Here is a 26,722-nt window from a genome sequence, read left to right on the forward strand (position 1 = left end):
GGAGGTGTGGGCCGCATGGCTGGACTTTGTGTCGGAGAGGAGGAGAAAGAAGGCGCGGCTGGAGCACGCGGCACAGGCCTACCGCCAGCAGCTGCTCCGGGAGGGCGTCGCGCGCCTCCTGCGCTTCGCAGCGGGCATGAAGGCCTTCCGGCAGCAGCTGCACGCCCAGCAGCAGGTCCAGGTGGGTCGTGGTCCCCACCCGTCCTCGTGGGGAGTGAGCGGGACACAGCCCACCTGACTGGGGCCACTTGCAGGCGGCCCGCAGCCTGCACCGAGCAGTCCATCGCTGCGCCACGCTCTGGAAACAGAAAGCACTAGGCCCAGGCAAGAAGCCGCAGCCTCCCGGGGCCACAGGCCCCAGCAGGAGAGGAACCTTCCAGGATGCCCCACTGAGTGGCGCTGCTGCTGCTGGGGGTGCCCCCCTGGAGACCAAGGGGCCAAAGGCTGCTCCTGGGCCTTGGGGAGCGCTGGGCAGCCTGACCCTGGCAGCGGGGAACCCTCTGCTTCTGGAGCTGTGAGTAGCCCGCCCTCTCCCCTCCCCCACCCCCACCTTGGCCGCACAGGAGGGCCACGAGGGGCATGGGTGAGTGGCCGACACTGCGCCCAGGCCTCTCCAGGAAGATCTTGCCCCTCCCATCTGTCAGCCCTGGCTGCAGGGACGCCAGCCTGTCCTGAACCGGGCCGGGGAGGGAGTGGTAGTCAGCAAAAGCAGCCCTGCCCGCCTGCCTCCAGGCCTGCCAGTGGATTCCCACTTCTCCTACAATGGACAATGGGCTTCCTCTGGGAAACCACCCTTTTGTGACCTGGCCCTGCTGTTCTACTTCCCCCCTGGGAAGTCCCTCAAGTCCTGTCCCTGCCTCATACACGGTGCTCACTGGACTGTCGGCTCCCAGAGCCACCAGCGCAAGCGCTGGCAGGGAGGGCACCAGTCTGGCCCTTGGCCCTGCCCTGCCTCCCACATGCCCTCCCGACAAGGGCCTGGCCCTGAGGAGCCTGCTCCCGAGACTCGGGACAGCACCTGTGCCCGCGGCAGGCTCGGTGAGACACGTGGGTGAGGCGTCCGCAGGCATCAGGCTTCATGGGAGTTACCACAAGTTCTGTGTGGCCAGGCCCAGCCACCTGGGACCCGAGGTCTCCCCGTAAGATGGGAGCTGGACTGGATAAGCTCCCTGGACTTAGCCACAAGGTCTCAGGCCCCAGCAGTCCCCACGCGGGAGCAACAGGCTGGTGTTTCCTCCCAGCAGTGCCCCCCGCTCTTCGAGGAAGCAGCCTCGATGCCCACACTTCCTGCTTGAGCCCATGCAGAGTCTGAGGCCCCTGGAGTATGGAGTGTTCGGGGGACAGGGGTAGGTTCTGGGGCCTCAGGGTGGGAAGCCCCCCTTCCTTCCTGCCTCCCAGAGGAAGGCTCCAAGGCTGCCTCTCTCTGCTTAGGCCTGAGAAGCGTCAGGTGCATGGCCTAGGCCCTTCCTGGTCAGGGCCCATCCCGGCAGAGATGCAGGCGGCACCAACCCCAAGCAGCCCCCTGCCCCAGCTCGGGCTCCTGCCAAGCCTCCCTGACCCGAAGGTGTTCCCCACTGCCAGTGCAGGCCCTGAGCTGCTGCCCCCTTCCTGCTTCATGCCCCGTGGGAAGGACGCACCTGCCAGGGTAAGTCCTCTCTGGTCGTCCTCTCTGGTCCGTGGGGGCCCAGCTGCGTGCTCTGGCCTTTGGTGCTCTACGGCCATTGCTTCGGGAAGATGGCGGGCAGCCAGTCACCGGCTGAGGCCCATCATGGAGCTTACATTGCAGCCAAGTGAGGTGACTGGAGGTCATGTAGTGCAACATTGGGTTTCACGAAGAGGAACTTATGTTGCTGGTGGGAGGCTGTGACCCAGCGGCCCAACAGGAGGTGCTGGTGGCAGAGTGGGGGGCTGTCCTGGGGCAGCTCGGGGAAGACTTGCTCTGATGGGTTTGACAGGAAGGGAGCAACCCTGCGGCCTCCTGTGTTTCTGGCTTGACCAACTAGGAACAGGAGCTCTTCACCAATCAGGGAAAAGGGGGGGTGGGGACCAGTTTGGGGTCAAGTGTGTCCCTCTTGAACCTGTTGACTTTGAGATCAAGCAGCAGGACTCAGCCTGGCCTTCGGGGAGGTCAGGCTGGAAGTCAGAATTGAGGTTCTGCAGTGCAGCCTGCCAGGGCGCCTGCAGAGGGGTGGCACCCGCCCCTCGTCACCTGACACGCAGAGGGCAGGCCGCTGCTCAGCGACTAGTGAGAGCAGAGGGCCACGCCAGCCCCAGCTCTTCAGAACTAGGTCCTGAGTGGCCATGCACGCAGGAGGCCTGCAGATTCAGCCTAGGACGCTTGGCTGGGGTGAGATGCTGAGTTGAGGGGTTTGGTTCTCTGCCAGTGGATGGAGGGGGTGTTGGGCGACAGTCCTGAGCACAGTCCACAGGAGGGAACTCGCCTCTGCACACTTCTGTCACTAAGTACTCAAGTGCGAGCTCAGCCAGCTCAGGGCCACAGAGTGGGTGGGGCAGTGCCTGAGGAAGGTCAGCGAGGTTCTGAACAGCTTCCTCTAACATATGGGGCCTGGGCCCTCCCTGGTGGCTCAATGGTGGGATGCAGCACTGCAAGCTGGCCGCAGCCACTTCAGTGCGAGTTTGATCCCTGCCCAGGAGGTGACGCACATGGCGCTGCAGACCTCATGGCTGCAGTAGGTGCCGGGGGTGGGGCCTGGCACGCCTTGCCCCTGCCCCGGGTGGCCTGTTGCCCTTCCCTAGACTTCCTTCCAGCTTCCCTGCTCAGCACCCACCCTTCTGTTACAGGTTTCAGTGCAGCCAACCACCCCTGAACTTGTGCCTCAGGCCTCCCCATCCCTGGTCAGTGCCCGCAACCCCAATCTGCTCCTTCCTGGGGACTTCACAGGCACCAGGCCTGGCTCTGCTGGTGTGGTTCTGAGACCTCACAGCATTGTGCGTGCACAGGCTGCTCCCAGCACCTGGGAAACCTCCATTCAACCTGGGCCTGGGAGGCAAGGTCAAGATCAGGTTCATTCTCCAGTTGCCACCAGCCACACTGACCTGGAAGCTGAGCTTGAGGGAATCCAGCAGCAGCTGCAGCACTGCCAGACCACGAAGCAGAACCTCTGGTAAGGCCCAGAGACACTTCTGCCACCGGCCCGCAGGGAACAGCAGTGCTAGAGCAGGCAGCCAGGGTGCTGGGGGAGGACTCCCCTACAGCGCAGTGCCAGCTCCCCACTCACGGGTGGGACTTTACCCCTCAGTCCTGCTCAGGAAGGCCCAAGTCATTCTTACCTCTGGGGACGAGGATAGTGTGGAGCACAACAGTAAGCATGACTGGGTCCATGAGTCGGGCCCGCGGTCTGCCCAGCAGCTGACAAGGTGCGGGGAAGACAGGCCCAGGCTCCAGTTACGTGCACCGGGCCAGCCTCTCTTGCCAGAGCCCACACCAGCACCCAGGGCACAGGCCCTCGCCCAGTAAGCAGCAGCCTGATTCAAGGGAAGGCGGCGGCACACAACCTCCCTGGTTCGTCCTCAGAGGCAGCTGACGGGCTTCTCCCTGGCCCCCAGGTCCTGCCAGCGTCAAGCGCGCTGCCTGCGCAGGTGGCTAGAGCTGAGCCGGGAGGAGCCCAGGCCCGAGGCAAGGGCGGCAGAGCAGCTAGTGGAGGAGGAGCTACAGCAGGTAAGGCCGCGGCCCTCTGCTGGCTTCAGGTCATCCAGATCAGGCCGCCACCTCAGCTTCCGGCCTCTCCCCTGCCCTCAGGTGGAACTGCAGATCCAGCAGCTGGCCACTGAGCTCCAGGCCCAGCGCCAGCCCATCAGGGCCTGCATCGCCCGCGTCCAGGCCCTGCGGCAGGCTCTGGGCTAGAGGTGAGGCCCCGGGAGCCCACCTCCAGGAATAGGACACAAAGCTGCAATAAGGTTTTTTTATTTCAAAATGTTGCAATTAAATGAATCACTGTTCAGGAGTCTCCCGCTTTTCATACAAAAATACTGTGCTACTGATACAGTTGAAGAAATTCAAATGACTTCTCCTGCAGGAGAAATTCACAGCATCCCCAGGAAACCTGGTCCTGTCCCCACCAGCGGCACCCCCAGGACTGCATACCTGGGGACAGGTTGTCTAGGCACTGACACCAACCAGTACACCAAGGCCTGACTGAGTCAGCAGCAGTCACTCTCCTCACCTGGCTTAGGGCTGGCTCTAGGGGCGCTCCCTGGCCCCCGCCAGGAGCAGTGACTGGTCGAGACTCACCAGCTCCGGTCACTGGCCAGGACCTGTGGGGTCTGTGCCGCCATCACCACACTGGCAGAGTGCAGGGCACCACGCTCAGCCAGAGGAGGAGAGACCGAGCTTTTCCCTGCGAGCAGAGTGTGGCAAATTTGGGAGCAAAGCATTCGCATTAAAGGCTGTATGGCCCTGCTCTGGGGGCAGCGGGGGTCACAGTCAATGCCAGCAGGCACCTCGCCCCACGCAGGGTGGGGGTGGGGGAGCAGCAAGAAGGACCGTGACCCTCTTGTTTTAGAACAGGAGACCAGTGACACTCAGCCAGGAGATACAGGGTCTCCGTTTTATACAATGTGTTAAAAAATCTCCAAAAGGGATTTCAAAAATCATCCCTCCTGCGCTTCCTTCAGGGTAAGGGGAGGTGGTGGGTGCTGACCTCCTTTCAAAGGGGTCAAGAACCGCTGGTCCGCACCTTGGGGACTCAGCAGGAACAGGAGGAGCCCAGGTCCTGCCCAGTCAGAACCTGTGGCCCTGAGATAGCCCCCTCCTGAAAGCCCCCCCATCCCAGGACAGGGGGTCCCCCTTGAAAAGACCGTGGTGGTTGTGTGTTTGGAAAGCCGCCAAAGCCAGAAAAACTCTAGAGGGAGCCGAGAGCCTCCCCAAAGCGGATTTTCTGTCCTGCTTTCAGACTGAAGTTGAAGTCCTTGGGGGCCTCGAAGATGAGCACGATGGTGGAGCCCAGGTTGAACTCGCCCAGGTGCTCGCCTTTGCGCATGGGGATGCCCTCCTTGTTGGCGTGGCTCACGAAGCTGAAGTCGTTGTAGGTGCCCTTGCAGTAGCGCGGGCTGTTCGTGTGCAGGTCCTGGGAAGCGGGGCACAGTGCGGGGGCTGCACAGCAGCTCGGCAAGGGTGGGGGGGCTGGGGCTCACCAGAGGCCCCTCACTGGCCGTCAGCGGGGGCTCATTCCCCAGGTGGGTGTGAGGGGCAGGTCACACACCGTCACCAAGAACAGCAGCCCTCTGGCAGGACGGCACTGACCCCGTGGGGGGCGGGGGTGGGGGCAGCTCCCAGGAGCAGCCGCTCCCTAGAGCCTCCCAGAACTTACAGTCCCCACAGACCTGGGCTGCACAGGGGACAAAACAGGAGGGACCCCCGGGCCCAGCCCGTGAGTCTCAGCAGGGCCTGAGCTGTGCTCACCTGGTCAAAGTAGATGCGGATGGAGCCCACGTTGGTGGCCCCCACAGCTGTCAGCGAGAAGAAGCCGTGTTTCCAGTCCCCAGTCAGGACCACACGCTCATTGTGGCAGAAGAGCTCTTTGATCCAGCGGGCCATGCCAGGGTTGACGGACATCAGGGAGCCTGAGGGCCAGGGACACTGCGACGCCTGCCTGGCGGAAGCACCAGCCTCCTGGGGCCCGGTGCCTCTACTCTGGGGCAGCCCAAGAGGCCGTCTCCCCCATGATATTCCCAGGCTGTCTGGAACCATACACTGCAGCCTTGAAAATCCACATCAGGAGCCCGAACTCCCTGCGAAGCTGAGCCCTTCTCTGAAGCCCACGGAGTCCCTCCCATCCAGCCACCAGCCGGAGCTACCTGGAAAGTGGCGCCTGTGGGAAACCGTCCAGTCAGTGGGGGAGTGGAAGCAGTGGTAGTCCCCAGGGGCCAGGTAGATGACGCAGTGGTAGAGCTCGTTCCCCTCTCGGGTGACCAGCTGGTTCCTGAAGGAGGTGGCTGTGGGGGGTGCACACAGCCCAGGCGCTCAGACAAGCACTGATGTCAGTCACCCAGCGTGCAGCCAGGGGTGCCAGGGAGCTCCCACCTCAGCAGCTGGCCCCCAGTCTCTACCCCCTGTCCCGATTCGCCACCTACAGCAGGGCTGCCCAGCTACGGCCACACGGGGACCCACCTGGTGGAATGGGCAGGTCCTCTGAGGAGGCGCGTGGGCCCAGGAAGGACTCGAGAGAGTAGGTGACCCCTTTCACCTGCTCCACCTCAGAGTTTTTCACCTGCCCAAAGTTGAGGATCTTCCCATCCGACGGGCTGATCTGGAAAGGCCAGGAGAGGCTGCTGCCGGGGAGGCAGGACACAGCAGGGCCTACCTGCAGACCCAGCCTGGGGACCCACCAACCGCAGCGTGAGGGGTGCTGGGGCCAGAGCCCACAGGCAGAGGCGAGGCTCCTGCTTCTGGAGCGAGGAACAGAAGGTGGGCGAGTGGGGGGTGGGCGGTGCTCACCACACTGTGCAGGCCGTTGACGGGCCGGGCCTGCGGCTTCAGCTTGCGCCGGAAGAACTCGCTCAGGTTGCGGTAGTGATGTAGGTCCTCCACGGCGGCCTCCTTCATGTTCACCCCAAAGGTCCAGATGTACAGGCTGTAGACGGGCCTGCGCAGCCAGTGTGGCAGCTCCACCTGGTTGAGGCGGCCCCAGGCCCGTGACAGCAGGCGTGTGGGCACCGACTTGTACAGGGCCACCTGCAGGCCACGGGCAGATGGCCGAGTCAGGTCCAGGGTAGAGCCCCTTGCCCTGCCAGCTGACCCTCGCCCCCGGCCTGCCATGGCTTGGCGTTGAGACCATTTCTCACTAGAAACCAGACTGAGCTCACCAGACAGTGCTGGCTGAGACCGTGACACAGTGACTTATAGCTTGGGTGTTTCTGTCGCTGTGGACAGAGGTCAGTCACCCCCTAGTCCTGGGGAGACTGGCAGGTGCAGTCCTAACTGGGTCTGACACCGCCAGAGCCCAGAGGAGCAGGGCCTCGGCTCGCAGGAAGTGAGGGCCAACCCCGCCCAGGCCAGGCCAGGCCAGCCCAGCCCAGCCCGGCGCGTAGAGGTGCGAGCTGTCCACAGGCGGTCTGCACCCGAGCTCCTCCCAGAAGACGGAGAATCGGGTCTCCTGGGGCCCCTTCAGCCAGCTTTCAGGGCCAGGAGCCTAGTGCACCTGAGGACAGGCCATGGCCTGGGGTGGCCACGCCGCCTGATGCCACAGGGCCTCGCACCCAGAGGGAGGCCCCTTACAGTATGGTGCCCATTTGTCTGAGCGGAACCCACACACCAAGTCCCCGAGGTGTTAAGGCTCATTTCACTCCAATTTTAAACCCCTCTACTGCTGGCGACTGAATTGGTGGCTCCTAGGACTCCCAGCTCAGCTGACACCAGGGCACTGGAGCAGCCTAGGATGCTGGGTGGTCCCGTCTACAGGTCTCCGACGCCCGTAGGTGCCTTTGAGCCAGGTCTCCTTAGAGGGAGCTGACCAGACCACGTAGGGCAAGGCCAGGCCACTCACCCATCCAGCCCTGGTCCTCACCCTGAGGGGCCCAAACAGGCTCCTGGGAGTAGAGTTCTCAAAATCCCCTCTGAGCTCTCTCCCATTTGAACACAGAGACACCATGTTATCAGCACCCAGTGTGGGTTTTTCTAGAAGCAGAGCCCCCCCCCCCAGCACGAATGCAGGCACCGCGCCCTGTCGCCTGTCCACAGCCCAGACCAGCCTGACCACTCAACCTGCTTCACCTCATACCGTCCAGAGGGAAGGCACCCCCAGAGTCATCACCCCCATGTCAGCAGTCTCCTTCCCCCCCCAAAGTCAGGCCCACCAGGGGGAGGGCCAGACAGCAGCCTGCAAACTTACCCTGCTCACCGGCCTCCATCCCACCCGGCTGAGAGGTCTGAGGGCCCCCAAGGGCAGGAGATAGTAGAGGACAGTCAAGGGCCAGGAGCGAAGTTTCAGGGCGGGTCTGGACATGCAGCTCCACCGGCCCAGCCTCCGCCTCAGGGCCAGCTGGGGGAAGTGCAACCTGCAGGGCAGACGTCCAGGCACAGCCAGGGTCAGCGGCCAGGGACTGGGAGGCCCCTGCCCACCGGGGCACGGCAGCCCTGACCTGTCCCACCACCCCCAGCAGCTCTGGCCAGGTGTCTCCTGCCCCGCAGACCCACGCCGGCTGAGGACAGGGAATCTGGGTTCTGAGACGCACCGTGAGGCCCAGCCCCGCAGCCCACAGCTGACCCACAGCCGACCCACAGCCCCTGGGGAGACTGGGTCTGCTCCCCTGGAGCTCCAAGCAGTGCACAGCAGAGAGGGACAGCTAGCGCCACCATGCTGCTGCAGGGGCTGGGGAGTCTCCCTGGCTCCAGCCCCCACCTAACAGGTAAGTTCCCGGGCAGAGCCCGAGGAGAGCAGAGAGAAACGAGAGACGTGCGCACACCCTACGCGCAGCTACAGCTCGCGGTCTGTGCGGCTTTTCCACGGCCGTATCCGGGCCGGCCCAGGGGCTGGTGGAAGGGCTTCCGCTCCGCTCCTAAGGCGTCGTGCCTACTCTGGGGCGCGCACCTCACCAGGCCCCTCCTTTCAGCAGAGGGATTGCCCCTCTCCCCAGACACCCCCCCCAAGCCAGTGCATTTGGCACCACCTCAGCCTGGCACTAACTGCAGAGACTGGCGCAGGCCTTGCCCCTGAACCCTGGCCCCCAGAGGCGCAGCCACGGCGCCGGGTTCCCCAGCCGTGCGCCAAGGCCCAAAAAACATGGAGGCCCCAGAATAGCCACCAGGCGACCACACCGCCACCCACTCTGAGAACCTCCCAGGCCTCGGTTTTGTCATCTGCAGAAGGACTGCATTCAACGGACGGAGTAAGGCTCCCATCTGTGCCTGTATTTCTCAGAGGAGCTGTGTGTCCTCTGCCCCCAGTTGCTGAAAATACAGAACAAAGAGGCATCTCAGCTGACACTAAGCAGAAAAAATGGAGAACAGAGCCAGACACTGCAGTTCGATGACGGGAGCCGACGGCGGCATCTCTGCCTCGCCAGTCCGTGCCCGTGCCCCTCCCCTCTGGCAGCCCACCCCACTGTTTTCCAAGGCCAGGGAAGTACTAAGGGCCAAGCAACGCTGGCAAGTCACTGCTCCCCCACTCCACGCACCCCCAGCAGCCCTCACTGCAGAAGCACGAGACCAGCCCCGTCTCCCGGAAGACTGCACCTGGCCCCCAGCGGGTGCGGGCTGTGCCAGGGGCCTGGGAGCAGCAGTGAGGGCGCAGCACAGACAATGGGCCCCAGCCTCGGGGCAGCACAGGTACCTGAAGCGGGCTCTGCGGCTCAGGCCCCCAGGGCCGGGCCCCTCCAGTCGAGGGGGCTGATCCCCTGGCCCCCTGCTGCCACCTCCACCTCGGGGCCGCTGGACGTGAACTCTGACCTTCCGGAGGTCGCGGCGGGGCACCGCAGGGTTAGGACGCGGCGGGCAGCATCTCACCATTTCGCTGCACGGCGCTCCGGTCCTCGCCGCGCTTCTGACTGACACATGGTGGGCGGTGCGAGGCGCACTCGCCTTTGTTTCTCCTCCTTCCTCCCTTCCCCCCAGTCCGCGGCGCTCCTGCCACAGCGCTGCAGCGGCTCCACCGGGGCTGGGGTTCCGCCAGACCCCCTGAGGGCTGATGGGCTGCTCCCCCTCTCGGTTCTGGAAGCAGGTTAGAGATCCCGGCTATTGCAAAGACAGGCACTGGTCACACACCTGCCCCAGCCCTCTGCCCGCTGTCCCTTGGCTTGGCCACCTGCCTGCTCCAGTGAGCCCAAGGCAGGGAGGGACCTGGCAGTGCTGGGCGAAGGCGCACTCGGGCGGGCGGGAATCTGAGCCCCGGGCTCCAGCTGGCTTCGGCAGCTTGTCTGCGAGAGGGCAGCCCCTCCCTTGCCGGGACCTGACCCATTTCCATTCAACTAAGTAGCATCTGAGGAATGAGGGAGCAGGACTTGGGGGAGACCCCTGGCATCTGATGTCACAGATCCTTAGAGCCCCACCACCTTGCACTAGCCCCCCGCCCCCCAGGCCTCCTTGGAAGATAAGCACCTGAAGGCCCTCAGGGAAACGGAGGGAGGGCTGGGATCTGCCCACGGATCCTTCCCAGGGCCTGGAACAACACTCCCGCTGTCCCAGGGCATCCGCCTGCTGCCTGGGAAGCCAGGCCCGGCCTCCACAGCCCTCCCAGTCCAGCCTCACAGATAACAGAGGAGGAGGAGTGCAAACATTCCACAGTTGCTGCCCAACTGATGCAGGCTAACCAGGAGCCAGCCCTTCCCACCTGCTGCCATCTTTAGAAGAAGAAATTCAGGCACAAAGAGCTGCTGCCAGAGAAGAGAACTGACCCAGTTCAGACCCCTGTCCCAGGCGAGAGACCCCAGCTCAGAGTGGCTCTACCTGGATGTACCTGACACCCGGCAAAAACACAGGGCCATGGAGGTAGGAATGCCAGCTCCGCCCCTGCCTGGCAAGACTCCCCCCAGAGTGCAAGGGGTTGTGGGCTGGGGCCTGAGGACTCGTGACCAGACTTAAGTGTGGGAGGTGTGCACAAACCAGGGCTCCCCCAGTGGCAGTAGCGCCATCCACAAGCCCCTTCCTGCCAGGGCCCGGTGGTCAACATTTCTGCCCAGGCCTGTGCTGAGCCTCCCATGAGCTCTCCCACCCATCAGGCCATCAACCACTGTGCCCAAGCACCACCCCCCCTCACAGCTCTCAGGAGCAGAGGAACCTCCTGCACAGCCTGGGGTTCCCAGTGGGGAGCACCTGCAGCTGGGAGTGTGCCAGTCTCCTGCCCATCTTCTGACCTGCCATGGGGGCTGCGACCACTATGGCCAGACAGGAGCAGCCCTGGACCCTGCTTGGTCCAAAAGCCTTGAGTCCTCAAAGCAGGTCCCCAGATGCCTCTGCATTTCATTCTCCCCCAGGGGCTCCAGTCCAGGCGTATGAACAGGCCCTCGACCTTCCTCCCAAAGTGAGGGAGCCACAGAGGGAGCCGCTGTCCTGGAAGGACTCTAGACACTGCCCCGCCGGACATGGGTCCTACCACCTCAGTCCTGTCTCAGTCACTCCACCTCAGGTAAAACAGGACACTGAGACCAGGGGCTCTGAGTTCCTCCCAATCACCACAGGTAGGCCCCAAAAGGTCCCCAGGGAGCAGACATGAATTTAGCTGACCCCAAGGGATCAGGCCTGGCACCTACTGTCCACTTCGAGCTAAGGAGTGGGGGGAAGGGGGCCCCTAGATGTCAAGTCCAAAGAGCAGAGCCACTGCCGGTGCTCCCGAACTCTCCCAGGCCCATGTGCCTCCTGCACTGCTGATGAGGGACCTCAGAGTGTCCACTCTCCTAGGCTCCCGGTGGGCTGGGGAGTGAGGGGAACCTCAGGTCACATGAGGAAGCTGCAAGGAAAGTGCCCTGAGGCAGGGACGTGTGGCCACCTCCCCTCTCCTGAGTCAAGGCCACTGTGGAGGTGAGTTCTGGGCTGTGACCAGGGAGACTGAGGTGGCTTTGGAGGGTTGGGGACAGTCTGACACTACAGCCCTGACCACCCTCCCCTGAGAGCGAGGAAGGCCTCTCTGCAAGGTCCCCATGTTCTCCAGGTCTCACAGATTTGTCTGGGAAGTGGGCAAGGTCATTCCTCCAGCTCACTTGCCCACTGCTAAGATCACAGCTGGGACCTATAGCAGCTGCTCAGAAGCCAGCACCTCACTGGCACTTGGCGCAACAGCACCCCAGTGCCTTTGCATGCCCACGGGTGGGAGAAGAGGGCGCTACCTCTGGGATGGAAGGAGCAAGCGGAGCCTGAATGATGAGGACAGAGGCAGCAGGCGACCGGGAGGCAAAGGCCTGGCCGGGGGGAAGCGGGTAGGGGTCTCACGTTTTCCAGAACATGCCATTCTAAGAGTTTATACTGAGCAGTGCTGCAGGATCCCTATCCACCCCTCACTACCCAGGAGGCAACAGTATCCCTGCGATATCACTGGAATGGAACATTCCAATTCAAGTCTGTTAAAAAAAGAAACAGCAGGCCCAAAATGGAGTCACTGGGGCCAAGCCCAGCCCACGCTTCCAAACTAAGATTTAATATCTAACTTAGAGTTGTCCCCCCTCCCCAGCTAACCCTGGCCATCAGGTATCTGCATAAAATGCCCTCTTCTCCTAAAGGAAAATGGCCTTCTCTGAAGCGGTCTTTTTTTTTTTCCTAAAAAATAAATCTCACCTCACCTTATTTCTGACTGTAAAAAACCTTTTGTTTTGCATAACCCTCCCCCAGCAGCTTTCTATACTAGCTGGATGGGGTACTGTCCTCTTCATGCATCATTTAATAAAAACAGGTCTTTAAATTTACTTGACTGAATTTTGTTTTTCAGCAGCTTGGATGGCAGGCCCAGGTGCGTTATTTGTTCCCACAGGTGGGGTGCCCTGCCTGGTTCCTCTGGACCTCGATTTAACACGTGTCTCTGCTGGGCAGGGAGGGCAGGCAGTGGGGTCTGGGGCCTGCAGTATTGTACAGCCCAAGGCAGCAGGAGCAGTGGCTCCTGCCGAGAGGAAGCGTCGCTGGGTGCCAGTCACCCACCTTAGCAGAAACCCCAAGCTTCTACCAGCCCAAACTTTCTCACACACCCACGTTAGAGCACAAAGAGCTCGCTTCCTCCCATCTACCCACAGCTAGGGTGAAAGGAGGTGTCTCCAGGTGGGACGACCAGCCCTGCACCCCTCCTTCCAAGGCTAGTAGCAAACTGCAAGGAAGGAAGGAGAAAATGGATTCTCAGAGGACAAAAATTGGAGAGCTATACTGGGGAGGACTTGGGCAAGAGAAGAGGAAGCAAAAGGAAGAGCTGGTGGTGGTTTTTCTTCAATGGGGGGGGGGGCAAGGGAGGGCTGGGGCAAGGGCTGGGGTCTTCCTCAAGCCTCTGAACGAAAGCACCCTTCCCCAGGCAGTTGCAGGCGCTAGGAGAGACTAGGGCTCTGCAGAGGGCGGCGGATCCCCCCTCCCCAGCCCTTGGGTGGCAAGACTGTGACAAATTCTGACACTCCTCGGCCCCAGAGGAACTGCTTCCTCTCCCCTAGGGTGCCCCATTCCCTCGGAGCCCCGAGAAAATCAGCCCAAAGCTCACAAGGCAGGAGGGGACCCGGAGCCCAGTACGCCAGGATTTCCCTTTTCTCCAGCCTGCAGGGCGCAGGGCGAGGAGATGCTACAGGATGTGGAGGAAGTGAGCTCATGCAGCCGGCCCGTGACCCTGCGCTCAGAAGCCGCTAGATCCACAAGGTGGGGCGGGGTGGGCGCCTCCAATGCCAGGGCCTCAAGGCGCTAAGCTGAGAGATGACCCACAGCCCTGGGCGCTGCGGCCCCCGCCCCATGAGCCCAAGCGGCAGCACTTCAGGCCCGGGCGCCCCGGCGCACTCACCAGCAGGTGGTCAGCCGCTCGCTTCCGGCCAGCAGCCCAGCGACTCCGACTCCGGGAGGCGGCGGCGGCTCCGCGGAAGTTAAGCAGCTGGGCGGGGCCTGGCATCAGCCACTCGGCCTGCGGGGCGGGGCCAAGACCCACCAGGCCACACCGCAGGGCGCTCCGCCCTGGGGAGGGGAGGGGGAGCAGGCCTTTAGGAGGTGGGCTGGTCAGAGGGGCGATGGGGGAGGATGGGGGAGGATGGGGGAGGGCGGGAGGGGGGCCTTCCCCTGCAACGCCCAATGCCATGCCCCGCCTCCTCTCCCGCTGCAAGGTCCCTCCCAGCCCCTCCCGGCAGGCTCAGGACCTCCAGGTACCGCAGACCCCACCACGACCCCACTCCGGAGACCAGCCTCCCCCACCCCAAGAGCAGAAAGTCACCTTCAGGCTTGCGCCTGCCCACACCCCATCCCGAAGACACAGGCCCCCACCAGGTGTCCTCCAGGCCACCCTCTGTCACACCCAGTCCCCTGCTGTGGACCCAGTGGGCTAGGTCCACCCCCTGCTGCGCAATACATTCCACAGCAGGGGGCTGGAAGCCTTGGGGTGATTCCTGGGAGTCTTTCTGCCCCCTATCAGATAGGGAGCCGGTTAGTGAGCCCAACATCCTATCTCCATGCCCACAGCACTCAGTCAACATGGGAAGGAACAAGCCATTTTAACTTGTGGGCAGGGAGGTTCCAGCGGGCCAGGCCTGAACCTAAGCAAGGCTGCAGCAGCACCAGCCCAGCTGGCTGGTCAGACTACTCTGAAGACGTTGAGCTTCTGAACAAGGATGAAACCCCAAGAGCTTCTGACCACTGGTAATTTAACTTCTGAAATAATTAACATTCAGAGAGAGGGAGAGAGCACGTACAGGGTTGTGAGGAGACAGGTAGCTGTGTGCAGAAAGACTGCCTCACATCTGTCCTTATTGTTCCAGTGAGACTTCAGACCCCCATGCATCTCAGTGCTCTGCAAAACAGCCCTGAGATAGATCAAAGGAGTTAAAGCCCAGGGAGATGCTGACTCAGAATCCTAGGGACTCGAAATTCCCAAACCTGAAAGATTCTGGAAGACTGCTGACTCCTCCAAAGCCTCTACTACTCCTGACCAGGCCACACAGATTCCACGCACAGAAGGAAACTAGACCACGTCAGATCAGAGAAGGCCTGCAGGCCAACCACCCAGGGGCTCGCCTGCTCAGTGAACTCCAGAGCACCAAGACTCAAGTCTACAAAATAACACACAGGCTCGTCCCACCTCTACCAGAGTCCACTGGAACCAATCTGAACATCTGGGGAGACAGGTGCTTAGAAAACTTACCACCCAGCCCACCGGTCTGCCCTGTGATTAGCCCTCCTTTTTTTTTTTTTAAGTTTATTTATGCATACAGAACTGGGGTACAGGCCAGAGATACGGGGGCAGTCAGAGAATTTACCAGAGACAGAGTGGGGAGCAGAACGACAAAGTCCACAATGAGGGGAGCAGCAGGTGAGACAGGTGAGGTCTGCTGTGCCATGTGGGTCACCTCACCGGTCAGGCTCAAACTCGCACTGAAGTGGCTGCGGCCAGCTTACAGTGCTGTGTTTTAACCAGCTGCGTCATCAGGGAGGGTCCCAGCCCTCCTTACCTTCTAATCCGCCCTCCACCATGTATGTTTTCAGTAGAGATGCCTTCTGGATTCCAGACAACAGTTCACATGTGATTTCTGGGAAAAACAAAAACCCTTGTTTTTTTCCCCTTTCTCCCCCTGAATGATGTCTCTTCCCGAACAAACACTGAGACCTTCCTTTCCGGTCCTCAGTCACCAAGAGTCCCCTGGGTGTGAGTGCCCCCTAGTGCAACTGCATGGCTCTGCAGGCCCTAAGCCACTAGGCTGCCAGCACCTGAGGTTAAGCCTCAGTTAACCCAACTCCCTCCCAAGTGAATTTTATCCAGAGCCCTGTGCCAGGGGATGGATGGCAGCCGCAGGGGAGGGAGGGGTAGCAGGTGCTCTCTGCTAATTCTCATTCCCTGGGGACCAGTGGAGGCCCCTTGAGGAAAGCCAGCAATAGCTGGTGTCTCAGGACAAGCAGGTGATCAGCCTCACAGAACCGTGGCAGGGCGCCCAGACAAACACCAAGTGCCTTCAGGTGATTTCTTCATTTGTAAGATTCTCCCAACTTTGCCAAGCTCCCCACCTCATGTTAGCAAATGTTCCCCAGAAGTTCTACCACCCACTTGACTGTTCTAATGCCCCCTGGTCCACGCAGGGTCCCTCCAGCAGCAACCTGAGGCTTGATCCAGGCACCAAAGGGTGGCCTGCAGCATAATAGAGAAAATACAGTGCCTTACAGGGCTCATCAGGTCCAGCAGAAAGCTCCATGCGGCCTGAAGGCATCCGAGAGGGCCACCCCAGACTCCGCCCAGCTCTGAGTTCAACTTTGTCTTGTTCTGCACGTTCAGGCATAGTCTTCCCCTCTTCCCACACTGGTCACTCAAAGCCTGTGAGGCAGTTCCTGGGTAGGACAGGTTGTCCCAAGGTTGGAGAGGCAGTTTAGGGACCTGGTGACTGTCCTTGGTACTAAGCCCCCTTTGCACCCTCCCGCCCGCCTGCCTGCCTCCTCGGGCCTTATAGCTGTTTCCTCAACACCTACTAGTAAGTAAAATGGTATTTACAGAATCACTCCCTGCCAGCACAAGACCAGCTATTTAATGCATCGTTCTTATCTAGTAACTTTATGAGGGAGTTAACTGCCTGTTTACAGATGAGAATGAAAAAGCTTTCGTAATTACAGAGAAATGTACAGACGGCCCTCTCGGTGGCGCAATGGGTTAAAGTGCAGCACTGCAAGCTAGCGCAGCCCCTGCAGCATGAGCTCAATCCCTGGCCCAGAGCTGACCCACAGGGCGCGGCAGACCTCTCCTGTCTCACCCGCTGCTCCCACAGCAGTGTGTTTCATCAATATACCTATTCTGCTCCCCGCTCTGTCTCTGCTGAATCCTCACCGCCCCTGCACCTCTGGCCTGTACCCCAGTTCTGTATGCACAAATAAATCTTTAAAAAAATTTTTTTAATGTACAGACTATGTTCAATGTTCAGGGTCATGGCACAAAGCAGCACGCAGACGGGGTCCTTAGTGCCCCAGGCAGTTGTGTTAGGAACAGGAGGGAGGCACTTCACAGGGTCCTGTTTACCTTGTTACGCGGGAGTGCGACAGAATGGCTGTCTCTATTCTTTTCGTGAACTGGAATGTCACACTACATACATTTGTCTTTTTTAGTTCTAAACTAAGGTTAGAACCACGGAGATGGAATACAGTGGGAGAGCAGAAGGCAAACCCAGCTGCTCCTCAGGCCGTTGTCCACACAGCTGCTCCCAAACCTCAGACCTTGCCACCAGCTCCCAGGGCCACGACAAAACCAACAGAAGCGCCAGACTGCTATGCTCATGTGTGCTGAAGTAGGAGCGAAATTCCACTTGTAATGTCTGCAGTATATTTTCAAATGATACAGAGATACAAAAAGATACAGCAGATTCCACAAAAGATGAACAACTGCTCAAGGGGTGTGCAAATGGGTAACTATTCTCTCAACTTTTCTGCTCTCTTCAGAAGTGTTCACGATAGAAGAACTGAACAGCTTAAAAACCAAATTCAAAAATATTTATGTAGAGTGTAAAATTGCCTTGTGTCTTGCAAATGTAAAATGACTCTTGGATGTATAATAAAAGTTATAACATTTTAAAAAATATATATATAAATTTCCCTTTGCAAATGATATTCAACCAAATATAGAGGAGAGGGGGGAAAAAAACCCCAAATTCTACTATCTAAATTCTGTTACTGGGGCCCTCCCTGGTGGCGCAAGGGTGCTGCTAAGCTGGCCACAGCCACTTCAGTGTGACTTCAATCCCCGGCCCTGGAGGTGACCCACATGGCGCGGCAGACCTCTCCTGATCCACCCGCTGCTCTCCTGAGCCGTGTGCTTCGTCGATCTGCCTGTTCTGCTCCCCACTCTGTCTCTGGTGAATCCTGTCACCGCCCCTGCACCTCTGGCCTGTACTCCAGTTCTGCATGCATAAATAAATAAACCTTTAATAATAAATACATATTGTTATTGAGCTGCTCCTGCTCTGAGGTGAGGCCGAACAAACAGGGCAGGCCCTCTGCGTGCCCCCGCCAACCTCTGCTCTGCCTCTCACACAGAACTAAGGACCCAACACTGATTTCTGTTCGTTTGGCCTGGGTGACCCAGCCCCAGATGCCCTCGCTCCAGCTGGGTGCTGGTGCTCAGCAGAGAGCCCTTCGAGACGCATATAAAGGCCAGCTACCACCTGAGGCTGGCTGGGCAATCACAGGCCTCTGGTCTCCACAAAGTAACCCCAGAGGATTGACAAGGCTTGCGGGAGCCAGAGGGGTGTGTGGAACTGCTTCTTGTAATTGGCAAAAGGGCCACGCGCTGCCGGGCCACTTTTCCACCACATGTCCTCTGGTCTAGCAGTCAAGGAAGAAAGAACAGGTCAGGATCACTGGAGAACAGGGGTGAGGGGGCAGTGGGGGGGTGGGAGGGGGAGTCTGTCACCAGATGGCGGCGCAGAGCTGAAGTCACCCAGATGCTCACAGGAATCCCCAGGTGTAGTGCACTCCCTCAGCAAACCTGACATCACCCACGACATGACAGTGACTGCCATGTCACAGACACTGCACACTGCCATCCTTTCACTAGGCAGTAGTGATGAAGGCTTTTGTTCCCTCTTTTTACTTGTGGGGATGAAAGGACAGTTTATTTAAAATTACAATAGCAGGGGGCCCTCGCTGGTGGCACAAGGGGTTAAAGCACAGCACTATGAAGAGCCGCAGCCACTGTAGCACCAAGTTCAACGCCCAGTCGGGGCATGACCCACATGGCCCAGCAGACCTCTCCTGTGTCGCCCGCTGCTCCCCTCAGCAGTGTACTTCGTCGATCCACCTGTTCTGCTCCCCACTCTGTCTCTCGTGAATCCTCACACTCCCTACACCTCACCTCTGGTCTGTACCCCAATTCTTCTATGCATAAATAAAAAAAAAATCTTTTTTAAAAAGAAAATAAAATTGGGTTCTCCCTGGTGGCACAACAACGTGTTAAAGCACCGCACTATGAAGCTCTCGACAGCCACTGCAGCATGAGTTTGATTCCTGGCCAGGGAGCTGACCCACATGGTGCAGGAGACCTCTCCTGCCTGCCCACTGCTGCCCTCAGTAGTGTGTTTCAAAAGATCTGCCTGTTCTGCTTCCCGCTCTATCTATGGTGAATCCTCTCACCCACCACACTTCTGGCCTGTACCCCAGCTCTGTAAGCATAAATAAATCTTTAAAAATAAGAAAATAGGCCCTCCCTGGTGGCGCAGCGGATTAAAGCACTGCACTAAGAGACTAAAGCCACTTCCGAATGAGTTCGATTCCCGCCTGCCCCGGAGGTGACCACATGGCGTGGCGGACCTCTCCTGACCCACCGCTGCTCTCCTCAGCAGTGTACTTCGTCGATCTGCCTGTTCTGTTTCCCGCTTTGTCTCTGGTGAATCCTCTCACCCTCCGCATCTCTGGCCTGTACCCCAATTCTGTACGAATAAATAAATCTTTAAAAGTAAGAAAATAAAATTACAACAGCAGAGAGAACAATGATGTAAGAAAATAAAGTATAATAAACAAATTACAATTGCCAAAGAAATGTAAACACACGATGGCTACACTGGCTGCCTTCCACCCTGTGTGTGGTTCACTCAGAGACCCTCAAGAGGTCCCTGTGTCAAACACTCTCCTCTCTAAGGCCAAAGCCAGGCCTGGGCACCCCAATGAACAGGCACTCTGACGGTGATCATGCGTTCTCCAGAGCACACAGAAGCGTCCTCCCTGCACGGCACTCGCCTGCTCTGCAGGGCTGAGAGCTGAGAGGAGGGGCAGCGCTCCCTGATCCGAGCCGCTCACCACACCTGCTCAAAACCTAACAAAACACAGAAGCGTGAAACGTATTGAAGTAAACTCTGTCTGTAGAAAAGCAAGTTACGTTCTCCATTAAGTCTTGCTGTTTATTTCCCCCAAATTCTCAGTGAAGAGCCATTAGCCTCCATCTGCTGGACTCAAGAATTCTAAGAGGACCCTACCACCCCCACCCCCCACGGCTCCTGTGTCAGAGGTGCGGTGGGCTTGCCTGGCTTCTGCTTCACTGCACCCCAGCACCAGATGGCAACCCCATCACAGGGCAGGTTTCAGTTTTGAAAGCAGTAGGGGTTCTGTAAGTGAGCCGATCAGTATGCACTCAGAGAGGCGCCAGTCAAATCTTGGAAAGGGAGGCCTCCCTGGTGGCACGGGGGTTAAGTCTCAGCGCTATTATGTTATCACCAGTCACTGCGGACCCCAGAGCTGACCCACAAGGTGCAAGACACCTCTCCTGCCTCACCCGCTGCTCCCCCCAGCAATGTACTTCATCAGTCGGCCTGTTCTGCTCCCCAATCTGTCTCTGGTGAATAATACTCTCCCTCTTGCCCCACACCTCTGGCCTGTACCCCCAGTTCTTGTATGCATAAATAAATAAAATCTTTTTTTAAAAAAAGTATTGGAAATGGAGCCAGTTTTGAAAACAGGCAAATTCAAATTGGATTTGAATGGTGGGACCCTAAGGGAGTATAAGCAGAGCAGGAGGCACATCCCTTCATCCAGATCAAGACCTCCCATCACTGAGACCTTCTCTTCACATTCACTCAGTACAGTTTGCATCTGCTCTCCATTCTGAACCACTGCCTAACTTCTGTCCCAGCCTGCGGCTCTGCCTCCAGATCACCTGCTGACAGGTGCAGCTAACATGTGCCGGCGCCTCTGGCACTGCCGTCTCTAAAAGCTACAGTGCTGGCTTGTGCCCAGCCTTTCCAAGGAGCTGTTAACGCTGGTGCCTCACACTCTACATCGCTGCCTGCGGGCATGCTGACCTGTGCCCAGCCGCCTCTTAGAGTGTCCACCACTCCTGACCTTCCAGCACTGTCACCTGACAGCCACCACTGCCTGCAGCTCGTCCTGCTCGGCCTCCTGGTGGCGCTACATCTGTTACCTCCCATGATTATCTCCAGCTGCCACAGCTGTGTTCTGGTCCACTACCTACTGGTGCACCCCCAGCTCCAGACTCGTCAGAAGGACACTATCATCTTGCACAAGCAGCTTTTGACCTCAGCCTGGACACCACAGGGACTATCTGGGGAAAGAAAGCCAGCCTTCTGTGGCCTGGAAACACTCTTTTCCCCCAATATCCTCTTTATTAATAAGCCCAACTGTTGCTGCAGCTCGGCCTGAGCCATGTCTTGCAGCTGTGAGCCCGCAGGTGAAGACCCACAAAACATGACTTCCCTAGGTTTGTAGTTTCAAAGTCACGTGTCACTTTCCACTTTGTACCATCCAATTCATTTGCACATCCAGTTCACTCTCACCTCAAAACACACTCAGAATCAAGTGCCACCACTACCTCCACCACTCCCACGCCCTGGTGTAAGCCACCACCTTCTCTGCCAGGATACAAAGCCTCCACCCCAGGCCCCCTAGACCGGCTCAGCAGCCACAGGAAGCCAATCACCCAGACGACTCAAACCTCACACAGAGAAAGCCCAGCTCGACTGGCACTCCTGCCTTTCGCCACACGGGCCCTGTGCTCTTCCACAACAACATGCACATCTGTCTCAAGCCTTGGCATGGACCCCACTTCGATCATGCTCACTACTCTATTCCTACAACTCTTGCTCACAAGTGCCAAGGCCTTCCTGCTCTAACTGCTTCAGTTCTGGCCAGCTCTACCCAGGCTAAGATACCTGTACCCTTTACCTGCTTAATTTTTCCTCACAGCATGTCAAGTACTTGACATGCATATGTGTCCATTTATTCCTGACTGTCTCACATTAAAAAGAGGAACTCTCTAAGGATAGGAATTCCAGTTCCATTCACTAGTGGATCCCCAAATCTCAAAAGGACCTGGCATATCAAAGGAGCTGCAAAATCTATAGAATGAATGAATACATTCACGAAGAAAGGGATCATATTCACCTATGACAATACTTGTTTGGGTATAAGTGTGGCTCGTGCACTCTACACAATACCAACAACCAATGGGTGCAAGAGTTTCAGACACAAACCTGTGAAGATGTGTTTGTCCTTTCACACAGCAATTCCATACCGAGACATTCACCTTGAGAGAAAGGTCTATGTGCAAAGATGTGTTCCACATCACTCGCGGTGACACAGCCACTGGTCTGCCAGAACCCACCAAATGGCAAAGCATGAAATAAGCCATGCAACCTTGCAAAACATTACACAGCAAAAAGGTAGGAAAGGCAAGATATAAACAGCAACCTCCGTTTACAAATTGAGATAAGGATAGGCAGTACATGCATTTAAACATAAAGACCATGATGATGCAATCACGTGATATGGTGACGGGGTACAATACTGGCTATCCTCCCTGATTTTCAAATGGCAAACAAAAAAGGACAGCTTGACACTTCTAAAACGAAAAAGCAGTTTATCTACAACAAAAACTGCAACCAAAAAAACTACTGGGATAAATGATAAGATAGATTCATGTATTGCTAATGGGAACACAAAATGGAACAACTACTTTCAAAAGTTTGGTGGTTTCTTTTCAAAGATTATATAAATATACATTTTCCATTTGATTAAGTAATTATTACACTTTAAGGTATTCAGACAAGAGAAAAACAAATGTCCAAAGACATACACACAAATACTCATATTGACTTATGAATAGTCAAAATCTGGAAAGAACCCAAACAACAAATTAAAAATAATTTGCAGGGGCCCTCCCTGGTGGCCCAATGCAGCACTGTGAGGCTACCTGCAGCCACTGCAGCACGAGTTCAATCCCCAGCCAGGGAGGTGACCCACAAGGTGCAGACCTCTCCTGACGCACCTGCTGTTCCCCTCAGTACTGTCCTTTGTTAGCCTGCCTGTTCTGCCCCCCCCCCACTCTGTCTCTGGTGAATCCTCTCACCACCCCTACACCTCAGGTCTGTATCCAAGTTTTACATGCATAAACAAATAAATCTTTGAAAAATAAAACAAGTCAACCTTGTATAACACAAAAATATGTAGGTTTGGAGATTTTTTCTGGAAATGCTTCTGAAGAATGGGAATAAAATTAATAATGTGTCAGAGGCCATCTTCAAATAGAAAACTTTAATTTTTACATCATGTTATTTTAAAAACTTTTCCACTCTCTCATTAATAATAAATGTTAACAATCCACGGTCCCAAACACAGCCAAAAGCCGAGAAAAGCTATGTTCATGTAGGATTATGTGTCATCATTGTTTTCATCTTCATATTTCATTACACTCATTTTTTTTATGCACTTACTTACATAATTAGAAAAGGACAAAAGGGCCCTTCCTAGTGGCACAACGGGTTGAAGCACAGCACTGTGAGGCTGTCTACAGCCACTGCAGAGCAAATTTGATCCCAGCCAGGGAGCTGACCCACAGGGCACAGCAGGCCTCTCCTGTCGCTCCTGCTGCTCCCCTCAGCCAATTACATGAGCTTTATTTTCTAGCATAAAAAGAACATGATTCAAGCTGTGTGCCCCAAGTCACACAGCTGATGGCAGCCAGAGGTCCAGGCTCCTTTCCCCCTGTCTAAAGTCTGAAGTTCTGGGTCTCCCTGGTGATCTAGGAGTTAAGTCTCAGCACTTAATCACCATCGCAGACTGAGTTGGAGTCCTGGTAAGGAGTTCACTAACTCACATGATGCGGTAGGCTGCTCCTATCTTGCCCTCTGCTCCCCTTGTTAGGGGAAAAGGATGCCCTGAACAAACTCCACACATACAGGTTTTGTGGACTCCACCCTACTCCAGACACTGAAACTAAAACTCCCAGCAACACCAAAGGGAGAACTGCTAGGACCCAAGGGCGGAATTAAGCAGCCATTTTGAGATTTTGGGCTATAAAGGTGGACATGTTGGGCTGAGGCTCTCTCTCCCTTGGCCTGGTGACTGGCAGCTGGTCACTTGGCTCTTGATCAGCCTTCAATGTGCTATTGGGGTTCCAGGTCAGCAGAACTGCTAGGATGCACTAGTTAGCTTGTATCGTGCTCTCTCTCTTTGTCTGGGTTGTTCCCTTTATTTTCCCCTTGTAAACAAATCCATATTGACCCTCCTGTGTGTGTCTGCAGTGCAGCTGGATCTAAGTTTAGGGGTGAGAACCCACAGACAGGCAACCCAGTTCATAGAGTTGCCCTATAACACCCTCAGCAATGGATTTCAGTAGCTCTGCCTGTTCTGTTCCCCACCCTGTCTCTGGTGAATCCTCTCACCCACCCTGCACCTCTGGCCTAAACCCCAATTTTTGTATGTATAAATAAAATCTTTTTTAAAAAAGAGTCTGATGTTCCTGCCTCCTCCTAAGAGCTGTTCTTTCCCCTATCCCAGGGTACAGTGAGTGGGATAGCACTTTTCCAGTATGAATTCTTCTATACTGTCATAAAAAAAAATCCTATTTAAAACAAAGGGAAGATATGGATATAAATTCTTTAAGATCTGCGGAGCAGAGCAGGCAGCTATGATGCTCATCTGCATTCATAGGTATCTTTTCAGACTTTTCAGTTAATATATATATATTTTATTGTGATGACTTTAATCATTCCACCAAGTCATGTCCAGCGATTCACACAGAGAAGTAAAAGACGATGGAGGGGGGGACACCCTCACTCTCGCAGCACAGGCCTAGTCCCGCCCGGTGGCCACACAGGGTGCTGGCTCCCGCGCTCAGCCCATGATTCCCGGCAGGCTTGGACTGGGGCAGTCCAGCCTTGCCGGGCAGGGCAGAGCCCACGCGGGCCGGCAGGAAGCCGCGGCCCAGGTCCAAGCGGGCGTCGGGCATGCAGGGGTGTCCAGCACCAGGCGGGCGCGCCAGTACGGCACGTCCATGATTCGGCGCAGGGCTTCGAAAAGACTTTTCAAGTCAGTATAGTCAAATTCACTTCACATTTTAAACAAAGTCCTCAGAGAAGGAGTGCCTCAAGCAGACAGCAAGTCCTGTAGACAGGGAGCTTGCTTCTAGCTCTTGCTATCACAGTCTTAACTTTTGTACTAAGAATAGCTCCTACTAGCAATGTTGCTTCTTAGAAAGAGTATGGGATTTGAAGTCACTGAAGCTAAGCTCTGGAACCTACTCTGCCACCAACTAGGCTTTCCATTTGCCCAATGGCTCTGACATCTGCCCTGCCTACCTCATGCTGACCAACAGAAGGTATTACCACCATGTTCTGAAGCTTTCTGATAAAGAGTTAGGATAACCAAATGTTTTTCAGGCACAATAGACGTTTATAGATGGGAAAGGGAGCAAAGGCCCCCTGCAGGCAATCCAACTACTCCCATTATATATATAAAGTAAAAACAAACATCAACTAACAACTATAAACCAGAGACATTCTATGGGGGAGGAGAGGGGAACAGGATCAAAACTGGGTCAGGAGAACGCACTGGACTATGGTGGTACACGTGGGTGAAGCGGTAGTGGGTAGTCCACGGGGATGACAACTGAGATGAAAATAAAAGTACAAAACGAAGAATGATGTAAAAAAGTATATATTTAATAAAGACAAAAACAAAAAAAAACTAACTCATATATGTCTCTGATGATTTTGGAAGTAGCAAATTTCTTTGAAATTTAAATTCTCTTGGGGCATCTTTGAAATAGGTAGAAATTTTCGGACAGCAGGTGAGCTCATCACAGGGTGAGTCAGTCTGTCAAATCAGTGCAGTCAGAGAGACACCAACTTGGTTGTAAGTTGTTGAGTGGGGTCATATAATCACAGTCTTACAAGTATTTCACTTGCATAAAAGTACAGGCTATGTTTATAAGGTCACAGGTCATGGGAAATAAACAGAGTACAGTATACTCTGAGAGTGTGAACCACACCTATGCAGCTGATGGAGGGTAAGAACAGAAACACTGGAAAGGACTCTACAAGGTCAGAAACCTGTCTCTGGAGATAGGGGTAGAAGCGATTAACATAGACATTAACCCAGCTATAAAAATTATCAGACGGCTGGCCTCCCTGGTGGCGCAGCAGGTTAAAGCACAGCACTAAGAAGATTAAGCCACTTCCTGAGTTCGATCCCCGCCTGCCCCGGAGGTGACCACATGGTGCGGCAGACCTCTCCTGACCCGCCCGCTGCTCCCCTCAGCAGTGTACTTCGTTGATCTGCCTGTTCTGCTCCCCACTCTGTCCCTGGTGTATCCTTTCACCCTCTGCATCTCTGGCCTGTACCCCAACTCTGTATGAATAAATAAATAAATCTTTAAAAAAAAAATTATCAGACGGCCGCAGGGAGTGTGAGGAGCACAGACCAAAAGGTGAAGATATGGGGATTAAGGAATAAACCACCCATTCACAAAAGATGAAAAACCCCAGCACTGCCACAGACCTCTGCCCACCTGTGCCTATGCAGGTCTTCACCAGCTCTCTCCCTCCGCAGGGCGGCAGCCTCCTGCCTGCTGATGACCTGCACCTGCCAGGGCTTCTCTGCACTGACCTCCCTCAGCAGCTCTCCTCAAGGCCATCTGCCGGCAACCATGCAGGCCTCACTCAGCAAACTTGTCCCTTTAAAGGCAACTCTTCCTGTATTTGTGTCTACACAAGTGTCTTTTACTCTTCTGTCCCTTTCCCTAATAAACCTTATTTTAAATATAACTAACATCTCTGTTGTGGAATATTCATCACATACCGCTTAAAGGAAAGCTCTGGTGTAACCCCTCCTAGAGTGAACCAGGACCCCGCACTCCAACCTCATCTCTAAAACCTCACCACGGCAATTGTCACCAAAGGACAGTGTGAAACCTTGGCCTAAGAAAGGTTATTATAAAACCCAACTATGGGCCTCCCTGGTGGCACAAGGGAGTAAGGCACAGCACTACAAAGCCATCCACAGCCACTGCAATACAAGTGCAACCCCCAGCCAGGGAGCTGACCCACATGACACAGCAGACCTCTCTCCTCAGAAGTATATTTCGGTCAATCTGCCTGTCCTGCTCCCCACTCTGTCTCTGGTGAATCCTCCCACCCCCTGTACCTCTGGCCTACACCCCAGATCTTGTATACATAAATATAAATCTTAAATAAATAAACCTATGGGCCCTCCCTAGTGGTACAAGGGTTAAAGCACAGTACTGTGAAGTTACCCACAGCCACTGAAGCACGAGCTTGATCCCCAGCCAGGGAGTTGACCCACATGGCATGACAGATCTGTCCTGACCTGCTCACTGCTCCCCTCAGTAGT

General features: G+C 56.3%; 2 protein-coding genes across 6 annotated transcripts in view; one reads left to right on the forward strand and one right to left on the reverse strand.

Annotated features, from left to right (window-relative positions):
- SFI1 (Sfi1 homolog, spindle assembly associated (yeast)) overlaps positions 1 to 3,879 on the forward strand; it is a 61,332-nt gene extending 57,453 nt beyond the window's left edge. The window contains exons 27-33 of the mRNA XM_012730835.1: positions 5 to 181; positions 255 to 514; positions 1,242 to 1,346; positions 1,432 to 1,645; positions 2,803 to 3,125; positions 3,568 to 3,679; positions 3,761 to 3,879. Of these exons, the coding sequence (XP_012586289.1) occupies positions 5 to 181; positions 255 to 514; positions 1,242 to 1,346; positions 1,432 to 1,645; positions 2,803 to 3,125; positions 3,568 to 3,679; positions 3,761 to 3,865 (1,296 nt within the window). The 3' untranslated portion in view covers positions 3,866 to 3,879. The remainder of the gene's footprint in view (positions 1 to 4; positions 182 to 254; positions 515 to 1,241; positions 1,347 to 1,431; positions 1,646 to 2,802; positions 3,126 to 3,567; positions 3,680 to 3,760) is intronic.
- Positions 3,880 to 3,909: 30 nt separating this feature from the next.
- The window catches only part of PISD (phosphatidylserine decarboxylase), a 36,516-nt gene continuing 13,703 nt past the window's right edge, over positions 3,910 to 26,722 (reverse strand). Inside the window, exons 1-8 of one of the 5 annotated variants that reach the window (XM_012731039.1) lie at positions 13,413 to 13,460; positions 9,464 to 9,667; positions 7,851 to 8,016; positions 6,458 to 6,694; positions 6,131 to 6,269; positions 5,818 to 5,955; positions 5,423 to 5,583; positions 3,910 to 5,087 (exon numbers count right to left, since the gene is read on the reverse strand). In XM_012731039.1, coding sequence (XP_012586493.1) covers positions 4,863 to 5,087; positions 5,423 to 5,583; positions 5,818 to 5,955; positions 6,131 to 6,269; positions 6,458 to 6,694; positions 7,851 to 8,016; positions 9,464 to 9,513 — 1,116 coding nt within the window. In that variant the 5' untranslated portion in view covers positions 9,514 to 9,667; positions 13,413 to 13,460 and the 3' untranslated portion in view covers positions 3,910 to 4,862. Of the gene's footprint in view, positions 5,088 to 5,422; positions 5,584 to 5,817; positions 5,956 to 6,130; positions 6,270 to 6,457; positions 6,695 to 7,850; positions 8,017 to 9,290; positions 10,095 to 13,412; positions 13,461 to 26,722 lie in introns of those variants that run through there. The other 4 variants (XM_012731035.1, XM_012731040.1, XM_012731038.1 and 1 more) reach the window with 4 other exon arrangements.

This window comes from Condylura cristata, unplaced genomic scaffold (assembly GCF_000260355.1).
Source record: "Condylura cristata isolate star-nosed mole 26May11 unplaced genomic scaffold, ConCri1.0 scaffold00029, whole genome shotgun sequence".
In the NCBI taxonomy this organism is placed as follows: Eukaryota; Metazoa; Chordata; class Mammalia; order Eulipotyphla; family Talpidae; genus Condylura; species Condylura cristata.